The sequence below is a fragment of the Equus przewalskii genome, chromosome 20 (genome assembly GCF_037783145.1).
Source record: "Equus przewalskii isolate Varuska chromosome 20, EquPr2, whole genome shotgun sequence".
NCBI classification, from domain to species: domain Eukaryota; kingdom Metazoa; phylum Chordata; class Mammalia; order Perissodactyla; family Equidae; genus Equus; species Equus przewalskii.
Window position 1 is genome coordinate 7882289 of NC_091850.1, and position 16231 is coordinate 7898519.

The 16231-nt window shown below is 37.9% G+C and overlaps 3 protein-coding genes across 16 annotated transcripts in view; 1 reads left to right on the plus strand and 2 right to left on the minus strand.

The window, feature by feature from the left end:
- The window catches only part of TRAPPC13 (trafficking protein particle complex subunit 13), a 33900-nt gene extending 27154 nt beyond the window's left edge, over positions 1-6746 (minus strand). For 6 of the 13 annotated variants that reach the window (XM_070587442.1, XM_070587441.1, XM_070587440.1 and 3 more), the window contains exon 1: positions 6361-6502. In XM_070587442.1, the coding sequence (XP_070443543.1) occupies positions 6361-6406 (46 nt within the window). In that variant the 5' untranslated portion in view covers positions 6407-6502. Of the gene's footprint in view, positions 1-5859; positions 6168-6360 lie in introns of those variants that run through there. The other 7 variants (XM_070587443.1, XM_070587437.1, XM_070587436.1 and 4 more) reach the window with 5 other exon arrangements.
- On the minus strand, positions 1814-6492 carry SHLD3 (shieldin complex subunit 3). Of its 2 annotated transcripts, none has more exons than XM_008523608.2 (2): positions 6361-6492; positions 1814-2775 (listed from the first exon to the last, which is right to left on the minus strand). In XM_008523608.2, exon 2 carries the CDS (start codon positions 2656-2658, stop codon positions 1903-1905), a length of 756 nt encoding a protein of 251 aa, XP_008521830.2. In that variant the 5' UTR covers positions 2659-2775; positions 6361-6492; the 3' UTR covers positions 1814-1902. The 2 variants fall into 2 exon arrangements, with proteins under 2 accessions (XP_008521830.2, XP_070443555.1); XM_070587454.1 differs by lacking the exon at positions 6361-6492 and adding an exon at positions 5860-5995.
- A 299-nt stretch (positions 6747-7045) lies between the features above and the next one.
- TRIM23 (tripartite motif containing 23) overlaps positions 7046-16231 on the plus strand; it is a 33124-nt gene continuing 23938 nt past the window's right edge. The window contains exons 1-2 of the mRNA XM_008523615.2: positions 7046-7233; positions 12746-12908. Of these exons, the coding sequence (XP_008521837.1) occupies positions 7153-7233; positions 12746-12908 (244 nt within the window). The 5' untranslated portion in view covers positions 7046-7152. The remainder of the gene's footprint in view (positions 7234-12745; positions 12909-16231) is intronic.

Sequence of the window (16231 nt, forward strand, 5' to 3'; positions counted from 1 at the left end):
ATAAAACTCAATCTTCAATTTCCCAGTTCTGAATTATCTATTCATTGTTCCTCAAAGGGATAGAAAGCAATTTATTTAGAGCAAATCAGGAAAATTTAAATCTACCACATACAGATAAAAAGCAGCTCTTTTTAATGTGTGCTTTTTGGACTAAAAAACTACTTGTAAGAATCCTATGGCCCCTGACCGTACCTTATATTTTCAGTTCTATGTACAATTATTTCAAATGAATAAAAATGTATCATAAAAAAAACCCACTGTATTCTTTGTAAGTGACCCTGTCTTATGATTATCAAACTTCTAATGCTTGATTAGCAGCCTTATGGTAAATAAGACCTGAACAATAAAAATCAAATCCACCATTTATGATTGCCTAATAATATCAACCACTGCAAGCCTGTTGGCAATACTGAATAACTTCTTGAAGTTTCTCCAGCAGTCTTGATTGAAAAGTAAGAAGATTAATGAATAAAAGAGGAAATAATTATTGAAAAAGTTACCTTGGAAACTCCCTCTACACCCAGTGATTTTTCATTTAAAGACTTTTGGAAGCAGTCATGCACATGATGATTATTTTCTAGACAGGATTCTCACTGAGATAACAAAAGGGTACTAAAAGTAGTTAAAAACAAAACAATGTCTGGATAGAGTGAAACCTAATTGGAAAAGATTATCTGTTTAGTTAAAATTAGGAGACTCCCTGTATTTTAAGCAACCTCAGCCAGCCCAGGCTACCAAGAGTCCTTCCAAAGGGCACATTTACCATGTATTATCAAGCCCTATCACGCCAGGCAGTGCCACAGGGGAATCATGTCTCTGCTTTCCTAATGAGCACAGTCTTACTGGTTTTTTTCATGGACTTGGTTTGACTACTTAATAGTAGTAACGCCATGTAAGTTCCATAAGGGCAGAGCCTATGTTTGTTTCCTTCCCTACTATATTCTAGCACTTAGCTCATCATAGGCATTTAAATTTGCTAAATGAATACATGTTTTTATAAAACCTTTATTTTATCATCACTTTGGGTATTTTTATGAGGTGACATGTAAATCCAATTTATAACATTTTGCTTATGAGAAACTCACAATGATTCCAAGAACTAGCCAACTAGTAATCCGCATTAATGGTCATTAAGACTGAATTACCTGTATTAGAATAAATAAAGAATAACTTGATCTCTTATCTGAATTTGATACCTCCCTTCAAAACAGGTTATAGCCTTAAAGATACATTATGGACTTGGGCAAATTATACATTTTGTACCTTTGTTTTAAAACGACACATCAACTATTATCTATTACTTAAAACAACACATCAACTACTGTCTATTACATATCTTTGGAAATATCAGCAGAATCTGGACTGATCTCCCAATTTGAACTACATTCATGCCACTTGAATAGTATTCCTAGTATTCCCAATAGAACTGGTTTTAGTTTTATTTTTTAAAAAAAGTCATTACACTTTAGGTGAGTAAAGAAAAAAACTATAAAGTTAGATTTGAGGGCTTCACCAAAATCCTATTTCCTATGATTCATAGGAATATCTAAGTCAACCACTGAAAAAGTAACACAACGAAAGGAATACATTTACCTGTAAATTCATTGTAAATAATAATTTATTCCAATTTATTTAAAAGAAGGCTGACACAAGTATAACCCAGAAAGTTCTTAACTGACAAGACTAGGAATTCACTTGATAGTAATTTACTTCTGGGATACAAACCATATACCTATTACCACACGTTATTTTTCACAATGTTAAGAATAAACTGGCTATATTAGCAAAGCGTCAAATAAAAAGTCAGTAAAAATTTAAAACTGGTAAAAAATTTATTCATTTCAGTATTGCAGTTCATACTCAGTTCATTGAGAATATTCTTTTGACAATCAGTGGAATTCATTACATACTAAAAATAACACCATATTTATGCACAAATAAATCAATTTTCCCAGTAAGAGCCAATCTTCCTTTTAGAAGATTTCCCACATATTCACAGTACATAACATCACAGAACACCCATATTTGGCCTAAATGTCTCTGAATCGTAGCATTACAAGACGGAAGTTCATTGTGCCTGATAATTCGATTGAGTTTTGCCCAAATGTCTTCCAGACTCTGGCTCTTACAGACAGTGTGTTCTATTGTCCATCTTGCTCTATAAAGTGAGTGCAAATTTAGTGCCTTTAAACTCTCTTGCAAGTTTTTGGACAAAGGAAAAATATTTTCAGTACTATTACTGCTAGGAAGTGAAACACTCCAAGACCTCTTCCTGAACCATTTTCCTTTTTCTGATTGCTCATCCAGACTTCCAGAATTAGTCTGTTCATCCAGTGTGTGTGACCGGATTAAGTGCTTCTTTTTTTTCAGATCAGGTTGAAACTCCAATAGATCTACTGTGCAATCATAACTCTGTGATTTAACATCACGTTCTGAAATGGTTAAGTACTGTTTCACATCTTCAGCTGCCTCCTTAGAAATCACAGGTGGTGATTTTTTAGGTTTGAGTGGAAGTTTGGACCCATCATGCAGAAACCAAGGAATAAATCTCGATAATGGACGTGTAGGAAAGTCTTGAATTGCTTTCTCTGCAATTTTTGGCAGTTGTGTGGGATCACTCTCATATGGTCGATAATGAAATATTACTTCTGTAGTCATTCTGCAGTAATCCAGTTACTCAATGAAGATAAAATTTCTCAGCTGAGCTCCTCAGAGCTAGAATGTAATTTACAATGACAAGACTGTCTCTCTTTCCAAATCAGAGGGAAACAGGACCTGAAGTGGAAGTATTGCAAAGAATAAGATATGGTAGGGACAGCCTACATACAAATAGGCAGGAAGAAAAAGAAAATCAAAAATCAATCGCAACATGATATTTTATCAAAGTGCTATTGGTAATTGTAATCCACAAAATTGGAAATTTTCTCTCTCACCAAAATAAGGGATCTGAATTAAATGCCCTATAAGATCACTTCCAGCCTAAAAATGGTAGTAGTCAACATGTTTAACTCAACAGATATAAGAGTTTTGGAAGTATTGATATTAATATATTAAGTAATAATCTTAAGACTACAGCAGAAACAAAGAGCAAATCAGTGATTCTTAAAATACTAGATCCATATGAAGATAACAAAAATGTAATAATAGTTAAAAATTTGAGCTATCTGAATTGAGGACAATGAAAATCACTGTAATTTTTAACCTATCTTGAAGAAAATGGGTCATCTTATACTTTAAATATTTTATTTTTTTTATTTTTCCTTTTTCTCCCCAAATCCCCCCAGTACACAGTTGCATATTTTTAGTTGTGGGTCCTTCCAGCTGCGGCACGTGGGACGCTGCCTCAGCATGGCCTGACAAGCGGTGCCATGTCCTCGCCCAGGATCCGAACTGGCGAAACCCTGGGCCGCCAAAGCGGAGTGCGCAAACCCAACCACTCGGACACAGGGCTGGCCCCCATTTTATACTTTAAATGAATTTTACCAAATAAATGTATAGACAGAATACATAATGATTTTATTTCATTCTCAGTAGTAAACACTAAAAACTTGAAAATGGTTTAACTGCGTTTTGGTCAGGCTAGGAACTGGTTTTGTGACAAAGTCTGCTCTGCATAATTGGGGCACTTAAGCAGTATCAAGACCTCAGTACCATGGTTCCTGAATTCCAATCTGGAGAAGGAATAAGAAGGCTAGACCCTTATTTTTTTTTCTCTTAGAAAACAAAAGTCCTCAAATTGCCCCAATTAAGTCATTGATAATAAGTTCCAGCATATAGTACCTAGGCTCAAGAACGGTGGGGCTGGCCCTGTGGCCTAGTGGTTAAGTTCCGTGTGCTCCACTTTGTCAGCCTGGGTTCGGTTCCCTACACCACTCACTGGTGACCATACTGTGGCAGCGACCCACATACAAAATAGAGGAAGACTGGAACAGATGTTAGCTGAGTGAGAATCTTCCTCAGAAAAAAAAAGAAAAGAGAGAAAAAGAATGGAGCCTTTCAGGTTCTGCAAGTTATGCTTCCTAACCAGGCCCAAAGCTGCAAGAGCCATAATGCAGGCTCTTCCATATCCTAACTACTGTAGAAAAAAAATAAGAAGTTGAATTCTTTCTTCCCCAAATCATTAGAGAACTACTTGATGAAGGTTCTTCCATTGCTAGGATGACAGGAGTGTGGACTCCTGTCATGATGTCACAGTACTCACTTGACCACTGATTCTGAAGAGTCAGATGTAACTAATCTCATAACGATTCTTTCACCTACTGTTAATATCCAGTGACTATCAAATTTGACAATTCTGAAATTCACACATGACTGTGATCCTTAACATCCATATTTTTAATATAGATCTACATATAAATAGCATATTCTTTCAAGAACTAACCAAGCTTTTAATTTTTTCTTCCCTCTTCCTTACACTCTCAGCTTGTAAGATAGGGGTCTGAGAATTCTTTCATCATTGCCTGAGCTTATTCAGTGTTGTACTCCAGGGACACTGAAGTTGTGAGCTCCTTAATATTTACATACATAAGAAAGTAAACTTAAATGACATATAAATTGATATATTTGGCATCCAACATCAGTAAAATTAAAACTTGTGAAATTCTAGATTAACTAGGAAATGGGGAAGAACGGTCCCAAAGAGCTTTAATAAAGTTTAAACTATCTCTGAATTTCAAAGCACTTGTCTTTTTAGGCTGCTAAAATACTCTTTCCCAAGTGTCTTCTGTTTTGGAAAATAAAGAATAATAGAAAACTAGAAATTCCCAGCCAGCCCTTGTGGTATAGTGGTTAGGATTTGGTGCTCTCACCACAGTGGCCCAAGTTCATTTCCCGGTCAGGGAACCACACTATCCGTCTGTCAGTCGTCATACTGTTGGGGCTGTGTATTACTGTGATGCTGAAAGCTATGCCACTTGTATTTCAAATTCTGGCAAGGTCACTCAGGATGAAGAGGTTTCAGCGGAACTTCCAGACTAAGGTAGACTAGAAAGAAGGACCTGGCCACCCACTTCCGAAAAAACTGGCCAGGAAAACCCTACGAATAGCAGCAGAGCATTGTCTGATAGAGCACCAGAACATGAGAGGATGATGCAAAAAACACCAGGCAGGGTTCTGCTCTGCTGTACACAGGTTCACTAGGAGTCAGAATCGACTTGATGGCACTAAGGAGAGTCAGAATCGACTTGATGGCACTAAGGACAACAACAAAATTCCCAATGACAGTTAGCCTCCATATCACTGGAATTGAGAATTAAAGAACATGACAGTTCCTTTTTTTCTTTTTCTTTAGGAATAACCCATTTCAGTTCAGTTCATTTGCTCAGGCTAAATTTCCAGGTCCTATTGCTATATAACTTAATATTGCAATTTCTTAGTTCTACAGTCAGAGACAGTCTTGTTAACCCTAGCTACCAGTATATGAATTTATGTTACAAGTGGGACTGGTGAGCTTCTGGAATGTTTGATGCCTACATCATAACTGGTGGGGATAATGGTCCCTTAAAACGGATGCCACAAGGAAGGTAAGTGCCATTCAACTGAATTCAAATGTCTATTGAGTATTTTCTCAGCTCAGTCCAAGAAGGTATTAGTAACCACAAAGTACAGCATCCAAGAAATAAAAAGTGCATATGTGGTAGTAGAAAACAGATGAAATAAAGCTAAAAGTATTTCAAATAAAAGGTTCTCAGAAAATGAAAGGAATTCTAAAAAAAACTCTGCCCTGCTGGTTTTCCCTAAATAATGATCTAATTAAACCATCAAATTTACTCAAAATTGTTTGCTATGTACAGAAAATGAAACTTGACACGAATTTTCCCATGCACACAATACTTTGAAGCGTAGCAAGTTTTAACAAACCTAAATTATATGTTGTAGTACTACGTATTCCTAAATCCTTGGCACTGCTGACGCCGCGATACTAGGCCAATTTTACAGATGAAGCTGAAGCCTGGTCACTTCCTCAGTGCCACATGAAGAGACAAGAGACAGAAAGGAAAACCACTTTAGATGTCCGCCGTAAATCATCTTGGTTCACAGAGCTCTCCCCGGGTTCGGGTGGGGACGTCAGCTTCTGCAGCTAAAATCTGCCTGGTGATCGCAGCAGCATATAACAGAGTGAGTGATTTACCAGGTATCTATTCCATTCTGGTGGGAGGCTCTCAAACCTAAAAGGCAAAGAGGTGAAATTGCTTCCTCCCGCTTGGCGCCACAGGACAGAGCAGGAGGACGAGCACTGACAGTGTTTAAGAAGGACGAGGCCTACATCCCAGAGGCCAGGTCTTTGCGGCAAAGGCTTCGAGAATTAGTGAGAGAAGAGGAGAAAACAGATTAAGGGGAGTCAGGTTCGCAAAAGTTTACCTTTCAGAGCCAGCAGGTGCTCCTGCTTGGGGGGATTCACTTCCATTTTGACCTGCACTTCCGACCCACTGCCTACGGAAGCTGAAGAGGTTCAACCCAGCCCGGAAGAAAACAGAAAAGCGCACGTTCGGGTTTGACAGGCTGTCAAACAGGCACCCGACGGCTTCTCTTTGCCGGTGGTGCCTCAAATTTTCTTCTTCCCACGTCCTTTGCGGATCCAACGGCTTCTTTCTACCACAGCCATCTCTTGCCGCTTAGAGCCCTACACATAAAACACCTCTCTATCTTCCAGCCACAATCACACATCGCGACTTCAAGAAACCATTTCTTGGTAACAATACCCGGCCTCGTAAATACCTACACTGTAGAGTAAAAGATACCGATGTGGCATGCTGGGATTTGTAGTTTATACAAAACCGCATTGCATGCGGGGAGATGTAGTCTCTCCTCGCCCCTTCCGTTTTAAAATCGGGAGAAGAGATCGTAACTGGAGCGGGAGTTTCACCGTGAAACTTTACTTCTGTTTTGTGCCATCTTTTTTCTCCTGCCTGAACTTTATTCTTTCCATCAGTTGCAGACTTCTTAACAATAAAAATACAGCGCCATGTGTAACGCTGCGCAAACAGCTAGCGACAGGCAGGAGGAGGAGCAAAGAGGTCGGCCGACCGGCGCCCCGCGTCGTACTGCGCCTGTGTGCCAGTGGCGAGCGCCGAGACCTCTGGGTAGGTGGCTCAACCCCGCCCCTCGGTGGAACCCCGGGACGGCCGCTTCTGCGGCGCGGCTCCTCCTGGGATGGCTGCCCTGGTTGTAAACAAGGCTGGAGCGGGACTAGACAGTGGTCGTCAGGGCAGCCGAGGGACGGCCGTGGTGAAGGTGAGGGACCTTGCGTGCTCTGTTCTCCACCATCGGCCTCCCTTCGCTTCATCCCCGAGGTCTGGCGGCAGCACCGCGGCCCTGGCTGCTTTGGGCGGTATGCGCCGGCTTCTGGGCCCCTGTCGGCTTTATAAGCTTTGCCATCCCGTCCGCGACCTTCATCCCTGCTGGCCTGAAGTTGCCTGGTCTTTTATCCATGCCAGTCCTCTGCTTGGCATCGCCAACGGGGACGCTTGTGAAATGTCGCTTATGGGCCTGTGAGAGTGACCTGGGCTGATCTTTCCCCAGGTCTTCCGCTTTTAGTTAAGCTCAACAGGCATTAATTAGCTCATTTTTATTAAATTGAGCCGTTATTATCGCCAGGTACTGTGTTAGGTATTTTAGCTTAATACGTACTTATGAAGTAGATATTAGTTCCCATTTTACAGGTGAGGAAACTCAGGTTTAGGTTAACGGATTGTGTGGCAGAGCCAGAATTGACTGGCTCTAAAGTCTGCTTTTACTGTAGTTCTACTTCTAATAATCAGGCATCTAGTACTGGCTGATCTGCCCCCTCCTCTCTTGGTAGTACAGTCTGTTAAGGCTTGAGAAATGTCCAACAGCAGCATAGGTGGGCATTAACGCCACGGTATATGAATTGCCCTTTGCTTGAACTTTGGAATTCTACCATGTGTAAACGCTCCAAAATGCATTTATTAAAAAACAAATCAATTGAAATAGGTGAATTCATTTTCCCCTTCCGCTGTCTGTATGTGGAAAGATCTGAAAGGGAGAACTGATCTCAGTGGTTTGTAGAGTAAACAACTTTCAGGATCATCTGTAATTTGAGCGATTGGTAATTCTCATTCCTGGCTTCATATTAGGATCACTGCAGACTTTAAAAAAAAACCGGGTGCACTCCTCCTCTCTCAGTTCTGATTAACTTGACGTCAGCATATTTGTTACATTCCTAGAAGTGATTTTAATGTGCAACCAGGGTTGAGAATCGCTGGAGCAGATAGTATCTGAAGTTTTTTTAGGATCTTGACCAACTATGTTATCCATTAGTATTGGTGGTGGTTGATTTATCTGACTTTTATATATTAATGAGGTTATTCTGAAGGTACAAAGCATATCTGAGATGCAGAAGAGCCCTCTTATTATTAGGTGTGTTGTATGGTTGAGATTTTATTTATTGAATTGTGCTTTTCCCAAGAGAATACCTGAAGATTATTTTGTGAATTAACTTGAATTAAGTTGTCATTGGGGCCAGCCAAGTGTTTTAAGTTCCCACGCTCTGCTTCAGTGGCCTGGGGTTTTGCTGGTTCAGATCCTGGGCGAGGACCTGGCACCACTCATCAAGCCATGCTGAGGTGGAGTCCCACATAGCACAACCAGAAGGACCTATAACCAGAATGTCCAACTATGTACTGCGGGGCTTTGGGGAAAAGAAGAAGAGGAAAAAAAAGATTGACAACAGATGTTAGCTCAGGTGCTAATTTGTAAAAAAAAAAAAAAAAAAAAAAAAAAAAAGGTTGTAATTGGAATGGACATATTGCTGTATCTAGTTTTGTTACTGTTTGCCTCAAAAATATACCAAAGCCTGATATATCTCCATTTTGTCACAGCGCAGAGTTTGATATATTAGAGGCTCACTTTGTTCATTTTCATCTTTACATGTAAAATATGCCTGAGCTATGCAATAAGATAGTCCTTTTTGGCAAAATCTCATTGTCATTTTCAGAGATGAAAGCAAGAAGTATTCATTGGAAGGTAAAAGTTGAAGTATATAATGCTAATAATATGTAAAATGGCCTCTTGCTTAATGAACAAGTTGATAATAACAGGGTTTTTATCGTTAGGGAAAACAAAGACAAAAATCTGATGTTATGAGTTTATTTACATTCAAAAAGGAATCAGGGGGCCGCCCTCTGGCGGAGTGGTTAAGTTCACACGCTCCGCTTCAGTGGCCCAGGGTTTTGCAGCTTTGGATCCTGGGCACGGACATGGCACTGTTCATCAGGCCATGCTGAGGTGGCATCCCACATGCCACAACTAGAAGGACCCACAACTAGAAATACACAACTATGTACCAGGGGACTTTGGGGAGAAAAAGGAAAAATTAAAAAAGTCTTTTAAAAAAAAAGAAGGAAGTTTCTTTTGAATAGTGAGCCTCCTAAGTCTTTTTAAAATATGAGCTGGTTTATTAAAATTTGATTTGCATGTAATAGGTTTGAAGGCTTTTTTGGCATATGTGTGAAGTTTGTAGAATTAAGAGCCTTTTTCCTATCTAGGACTTAATTTCTTATGCTGTTAGCCACAATTCCTATTCATAAATGCTGAAGGAAGAATTTCTTACTCTGTTATTTACTGAATTGATGCAAAACAGTCTAGTAACTTTAGTTTTGGACCGGTGTTTTGTTTATTAATCAGTGGAATTTTACTAGTGCTTTTTGAAAAATTCCATGGTAGCAGCATAAGTTCTTTCCTCTTGTGCAATGATGGAATCAGAGAGATATAAGACGTGAATGAACTAAGTAAAATTTTAATTTGGTTCTTTGGAATTTCTTGTTATACACAAATTTAATATATTACGGTGTCATAATAGAACATTTATAGAAAATGCGTTTATTTTATGATATCGAATTCTGTTGTGAATATCTTCTGTATTTGAAGTATTTGAATTTGATATTTAAAAATAATTTTTTTAAACATCATTTTTATAATGTTTTTTTTGTGTGTGTGTAAGATTAGCCCTGAGCTAACATCCACTACCAATTCTCCTGTTTTTGCTGAGGAAGACTGGCCCTGAGCTAACACTGGTGCCCATCTTCCTCTGCTTTATATGTGGGATGCCTACCACAGCGTGGCTTGCCAAGCAGTGCCATGTCCGTACCCGGGATCAGAACCAGTGAACCCAGGGCTGCTGAAGTGGAACGTGCACGCTTAACTGCTGTGCCACCGGGCTGGCCCCTAAGTGAGGATATTTAAGTGAAAGTTTTTTCCTGCCTGTTTAAAAAATGTAAGATAAATTGAAATGTATAATATATATAATTTGTGTGTAACTGTTCTCCAACTGTTTCCTTTCCTCGTAGAGAACCACTATTCCAATGTAATCAGTTTCCTGTGTATCCTGTCAGAAAGATAGTATGCCTATATGCTATGTATATATAAATAAATAGATGCTCTCTTTCTCTTCCCACCTTTATGCAAAAGTTAATATATTCTGTATATCATTTTCACTTTGCGTTATTCCTGTGAAATAATTTTGTGTGTACATAAAAAACTTCCTAACTCTTCCTCACTAGACTGCATAGTTTGTGGTATATGAATGTACCACAATGTATTTTCCAGTCTTGTATTGATGTATATTTACTTTATTTCCAATCTTTTGCTAATGCAAATGGTGCTGTAAGGAATGACATACACATCTTGTCATACATGTGTGATATATTTGTAGGGTAAAGTCCTGAAGTAGAATTACTGAGCTATTCAGACTTTTGATGGGTTTTGCTGAATTGCCTTCCATAGAGGCTACATCAGTCAGTAAACATTTCACAGCAACCAGCAATGAGTGTATCTGCTCTCCCACACTTGCACCAGCGCAAAGTGTTATCAGCCTTTTTGATCTAATCTGAGAAAAAGTATATTAGTGTAGCTTTAATTGCATTTCAGTGTTTTGAGTGAGGTTGAATATCTTTTCATATATTTAAAGAGCTGTTTTCATTACCTTTTCTGTGAATTGTGTTTTGCATTTATGCTTTTTTTGAACCGTACTGGGATGCAAGCCAATAATAAATTATCAGTTTATTTATAGTAAAAGATGTTTGCATTTCAAGCACTAAATCCAAATTAATTGCAGAGTTAAGATTAAAATTTAAATAGATTAAGTCTGGAGTGGCGCAGCAGTTAAATTCACACATTCCGATTCGGCAGCCTGGGGTTCCCTGGTTCTGATCCACGGTGTGGACCTACACACAGCTTGTCAAGCCATGCTGTGGCAGGCATCCCACATATAAAGTAGAGGAAGATGGGCACGGATGTTAGCTCAGGGCCAGCCTTCCTCAGCAAAAAGAGGAAGTTGGGCAGTGGATGTTAGCTCAGGGCTGATCTTCCTCAAAAAAAAAAAAAGGAACAATTGTAAATAGATTAAGTCTGGTTTCCACCCTTGGTTTTCTTTTCTTTTTTCTTTTTTCACCTTGTATTGTGTATTTGTTGTGGGATGGTGGTTGGCTGAGCTGTCTTTAAATTTTTATTTTGTCCGACTTTATATAAGCACATAGGTGCTTGGGATTTGGAATACCCTGTTCCTTAGGGTTTTTTGGTCTAGTAGAGAAAGACAAGATGGAAAGCCAATACGGTATTAAAGTGTTTTGTGTGTTAAGATAGACACATTTCCATGGTACATGGGGCCCAAGGGATAGCGTGGTCATTTCGGTTGGAGTGAGCTGTAGATAGACCCGAGAGAGACAGTTGTTTAGGAGTTGGTTTATTAATGTAAAAAAAGGATCCACTAGGAAAATGTCTATTTACTGTTTCCTCAGTATTAGCATAAAGAAAGAGGCAAAAACAGTTTGTCATGTTCTGGGAACTAGAAGCTGTTTGATATAGTTGGAGAACAGAGTCTGAAAGAGGTGGCAGTGAAGCAACAGAGGCCAGGATTGGAGCAGGTCATGGATGGCAGGCACAGGAGTTAGTGGGACAGTTGAACAGTTCAGTGTGGGTGTTTTTTATCAATTAATTAAAATTGTGAAACACTTCGGATATGTTAAGAAATGGAAGTACCGAAAATGCTTCAATGATATAAATATAGTTTGTTGAATAATTATAAAACAAACTTGTGGGCCTGGGAATCAGAATATGCCGATTCTTGTCTCCTTTCTTTTAACTGACTATCTAGCCTTTGGCAAGTGAAGTACCTGTAATTAGAACAAGATAGACAAAATATTTTCTAACCCAAGGGCATATTTATTAATTGAGAACAAGGAATTGAAATTTAAGGTGATTGCTTTCTTGCCTTTGCATTATATGAGGTAAATGGGTACTAGAAGATACTTGAAAATTAGTTACAGTCTTTTCTTAGCAAGTTCTTTATCATTTACAAGGGTAAATTGTCATCCTAGCACATATTTCGAATTATTTTTGTCTACATTAATGATGGTTTAGGGGAGATTAGGTAATTGCAGAGAAATTAAGAACCCAACTTCAGTAGAGTTATGTATTGTTACAGATTCAGATGTAATGAAAGAGTCATAATTTCAAAACGTAAATATGATGTTAATTTGCAACATTATCTTGGTCCCTAACACTTAACATTTCAAGGAGATTTCACCATGAAAATTCTGGTAGTGCCTGTCAGATGAAATGATAAAGGGCGATTTACAGTTTTACAACCTAGACAGTTTTTTTCATGGAGGAATAAAGTAATTTAACAAAATTGATCAATATATTAGATCAGGGTTTTTTTTTTAAGCTAAAATATGTATATTTTTAAAATCATTTAAAGAGCACATGTTCCCTTTCCAAATATTAGGTGCTGGAGTGTGGAGTTTGTGAAGATGTCTTTTCTTTGCAAGGAGATAAAGTTCCTCGCCTTCTGCTTTGTGGCCACACAGTCTGTCATGACTGTCTCACCCGCCTGCCTCTTCATGGAAGAGCAATCCGTTGCCCTTTTGATCGACAAGTAACAGACCTAGGTAGGAAAATATATACGTATGTATTTAAGATTTAAAATTGTTCACGTAATACAAATGTCATAGGAAATAATTTCTTTCTACTTGATTTTTAAAATTATAAAATTCCAAGGTGGTTTCAGTTTCTATTAAGGCTGGTAGTCTCATAACTATAAACCAGCTCACTTTTAGGTACTAATTTTATTTAATCTTTTTAGATGTTTATATTCAGTACTTATATATGAAGAGCTTTAAGACAGCTTAGAAAAACATGCTAACGTTATTCAAAGAAATAAGAAAATTCGTTTACGTGACGCCATTAATCCAATAAAACAGTGTTTCCTTTATAGATGAATAAGCCAGTAATGAAAATACACATAAGTAATTTGAGTCTCGGCATGTTTTTATTTACTGATATCAGAGACAGAAGTGTTTGTAGCTTGAGATAACTGCCCCTTGTTTTCTGTTACAATTACAGAAAGTCTTACGGATTTCTTTTTCAGTTTCCTGCATACTTTTAAAACTTTGCTTTATATATTTCAAGATGAGTTATTACCTTGGAATACCTGAATTGGAAATAATAATGTTTATTAATATTTAAACAGTTATTTTACAGACATAACGTAAGTTCTCTAAGTTTACTCTTTTTTTTAATGATTTTATTTTTTTCCTTTTTCTCCCCAAAGCCCCCCAGTACATAGTTGTATATTCTTAGTTGTGGGTCCTTCTAGTTGTGGCATGTGGGACACTGCCTCAGCGTGGTTTGATGAGCAGTGCCATGTCCGCGCCCAGGATTCGAACCAACGAAACACTGGGCCGCCTGTAGCAGAGCACGCCAACTTAACCACTCGGCCACGGGGCCAGCCCCATCTAAGTTTACTCTTTTTGATAACAGAATTTTCTCCAAAGTAAATAGTTTAAGGTTGTCATTTTTTTCAGGTTAGTAGCACTATTTTTTTTAAGGCTGTTCTAATGTATTCATAGTGTATGTCAAGTGGAACACATTCAAAATAATTCATCCATCAAAAAAAGAAAGCAGGCTTTCTTTTTAGAGTGGAAAGCTTTAAAAATCTAAAAAGTATGGTCTTAAAGTGTTTTCTTATAGGGAAAGAATAGATTTCTTAAAGTTTTGGTAGTCTTTGATTTACGTAAGTAGTATGCCCCTTTGCCAGAAAATTGATATAAGACAGTGTTAGCATTAACATAGATAATGTTACTTTGCTATTAGCCAAGAAATAATAAGGGTGGAGGGGGAAGATGTCTCTATTTTGACATTCTCTTATTTGGTCTTTTATTCTGTGAGATATATATATGTATGTATCATACCATCTTCATATAAATCTGTATAGAAATAATATTTTACAAATGGAGGATAGACCCTTCCTTCCATCTTTTTGAAGGGTACTCTACCTTCCTTACATAAATACCACGGTGTGGGTTGTTACCACCCTAATGTGTAACTAAACTAGAAATTTGTGACAGGGAGTGGTTAGTCATGTCTTAGGTTGAAATCAAACATGATTGTTATCATATGAACATTAGAAAAAATAAACCAACAACTCTGCCATGGATATAGATTCTAATTACTATTACTATAGCTTGTAGGTTAGACTTTTACTGTGATTCCAGCCTTATGCAATTTCTGTTAGTGACCCTTATATAGTTTGATGTCATTATTTTTTTTTAGAAAATCTGTTTTTAATTGTATTATAGAAATAATGTATATATACTTTGCAGAAAATACGAAAATTTATAAAAGTATAAAGAAGAAAAAAATAATTTCCAATTCCTCCTTCTAGAGAAGAAGACTGTTGAGAGAATTAGGAACAAAATTCTTCTCTAGTCCAAGAAGAATATCAGTAGTCATATGTGGTAGTTATTAGTACTGTTCGGTGATATTTGTGGTTCTTCGCTTCTGTCCGCAGGGTACAATTACACTTCTCTGCCCTCTTATAGTTAGGTATGGCTGTGTGATTTCTTTTTAACTAGTAAAATGGGAGTAGATGTGAAGTGTTAACTTCCAGGTACAAGCTGTTAAGAGGGGATTTATGAAGCTTTGCAGTAAATCCTCTTTGCTACAGTGAGATGGTCGAGGTGGTTGGAGGTTCAGTGGCCTGTGTCACTCATCTTGGATAGACAGTAGGGGACAGAATCTCTCTTGTTGCAAGAGCAAAAAGTAAATCATGTTTTTTTAAGCCATTGAGATTTTAGAGGTATTTTGACACTTACAGAAGTATGAAGGGATATACGAGGCAGTAGATAGATACTGCGTACATGCTGCTAGGAGTTTATGTGTATGTGTTCGTTATATAATGACAGTATTTGGAAAATTGTCAAGACAATATTTTTAAATAAAGGACTCAGTATACTTCTTAATCTTTATATAAAGGGAGTAGATAGAACTCAGCTTGTGGTAGAATATGTATGAAAATTTAAAACAAGGAGAAAGGCTTGTGGCGGTGGCAAGGCTGAGGGCGAAATACTGGGTGGCTGCATGAAGGTACGTGGGAAAGGAGGTCGCAGAGGTCAGAGAGGAGGCTAAAGATATTTAGCCTAGTTTAAAATTTTTTGAGAACCACAATGAGAGATGGTTTCTTTTTTTTTCTTTTTCTTTTTTTAAAGAAAAGGAGGGCCAAGAGCAAGGAGAGCCCTGCAGCCAATGACCCCATGATCCTTTTGTTTATTTATTCATTCAGTAAATATGTATTAGGCAGCAGCTATGTGTTGGATGATATTTGTTGCATAGAAGCTTACCATAACAGACAGATATTTCTTCTAACTGCTGAAGCATCTGGCTTTTATTTATAGGCCCAGGAAGAGTTTGTGTGTTTTTGTGTGCATGTGCACATGCACACATGCGCATATGCATGCTCATTTGACCTTTTGTGGTCAGTTCTCGGGGAAAGAAGCATTGGTCCTTATTCACTTGTGCCTAGAGTCTTATCTGCCTCCAAGGGATTGTTGTCTTGCTTTGATGTGAGGCTCTGTCTATTTGCATGGGGAGTTTTTATAGTCATTGACTGCTATAGGGTTCGAAGTTAGATGAGGGATGGGGAAAAATATTACCTTTAGCTGTTCTGGTTCCAGTTTACTTAGAGATGGAGTTATTTTAGGTTAAGTGTACCTTTCATACAGTGGTGTTCAAACATGAGTGATAGCTTATTTGTGGTTATGAAATCAGTTTAATTAGTTGTGAACAGAACTTTTTAAAAAGAAAGAAAATAGAATAAAAAATATCAGAGTGTATTACATACTGTAAAGGTGAATATTGGTGTGTGAAACTTGTTTCAATTATATGTATATATACTATATATGTTATTCTGGGTTGTAATGTAAAATGTATTTCT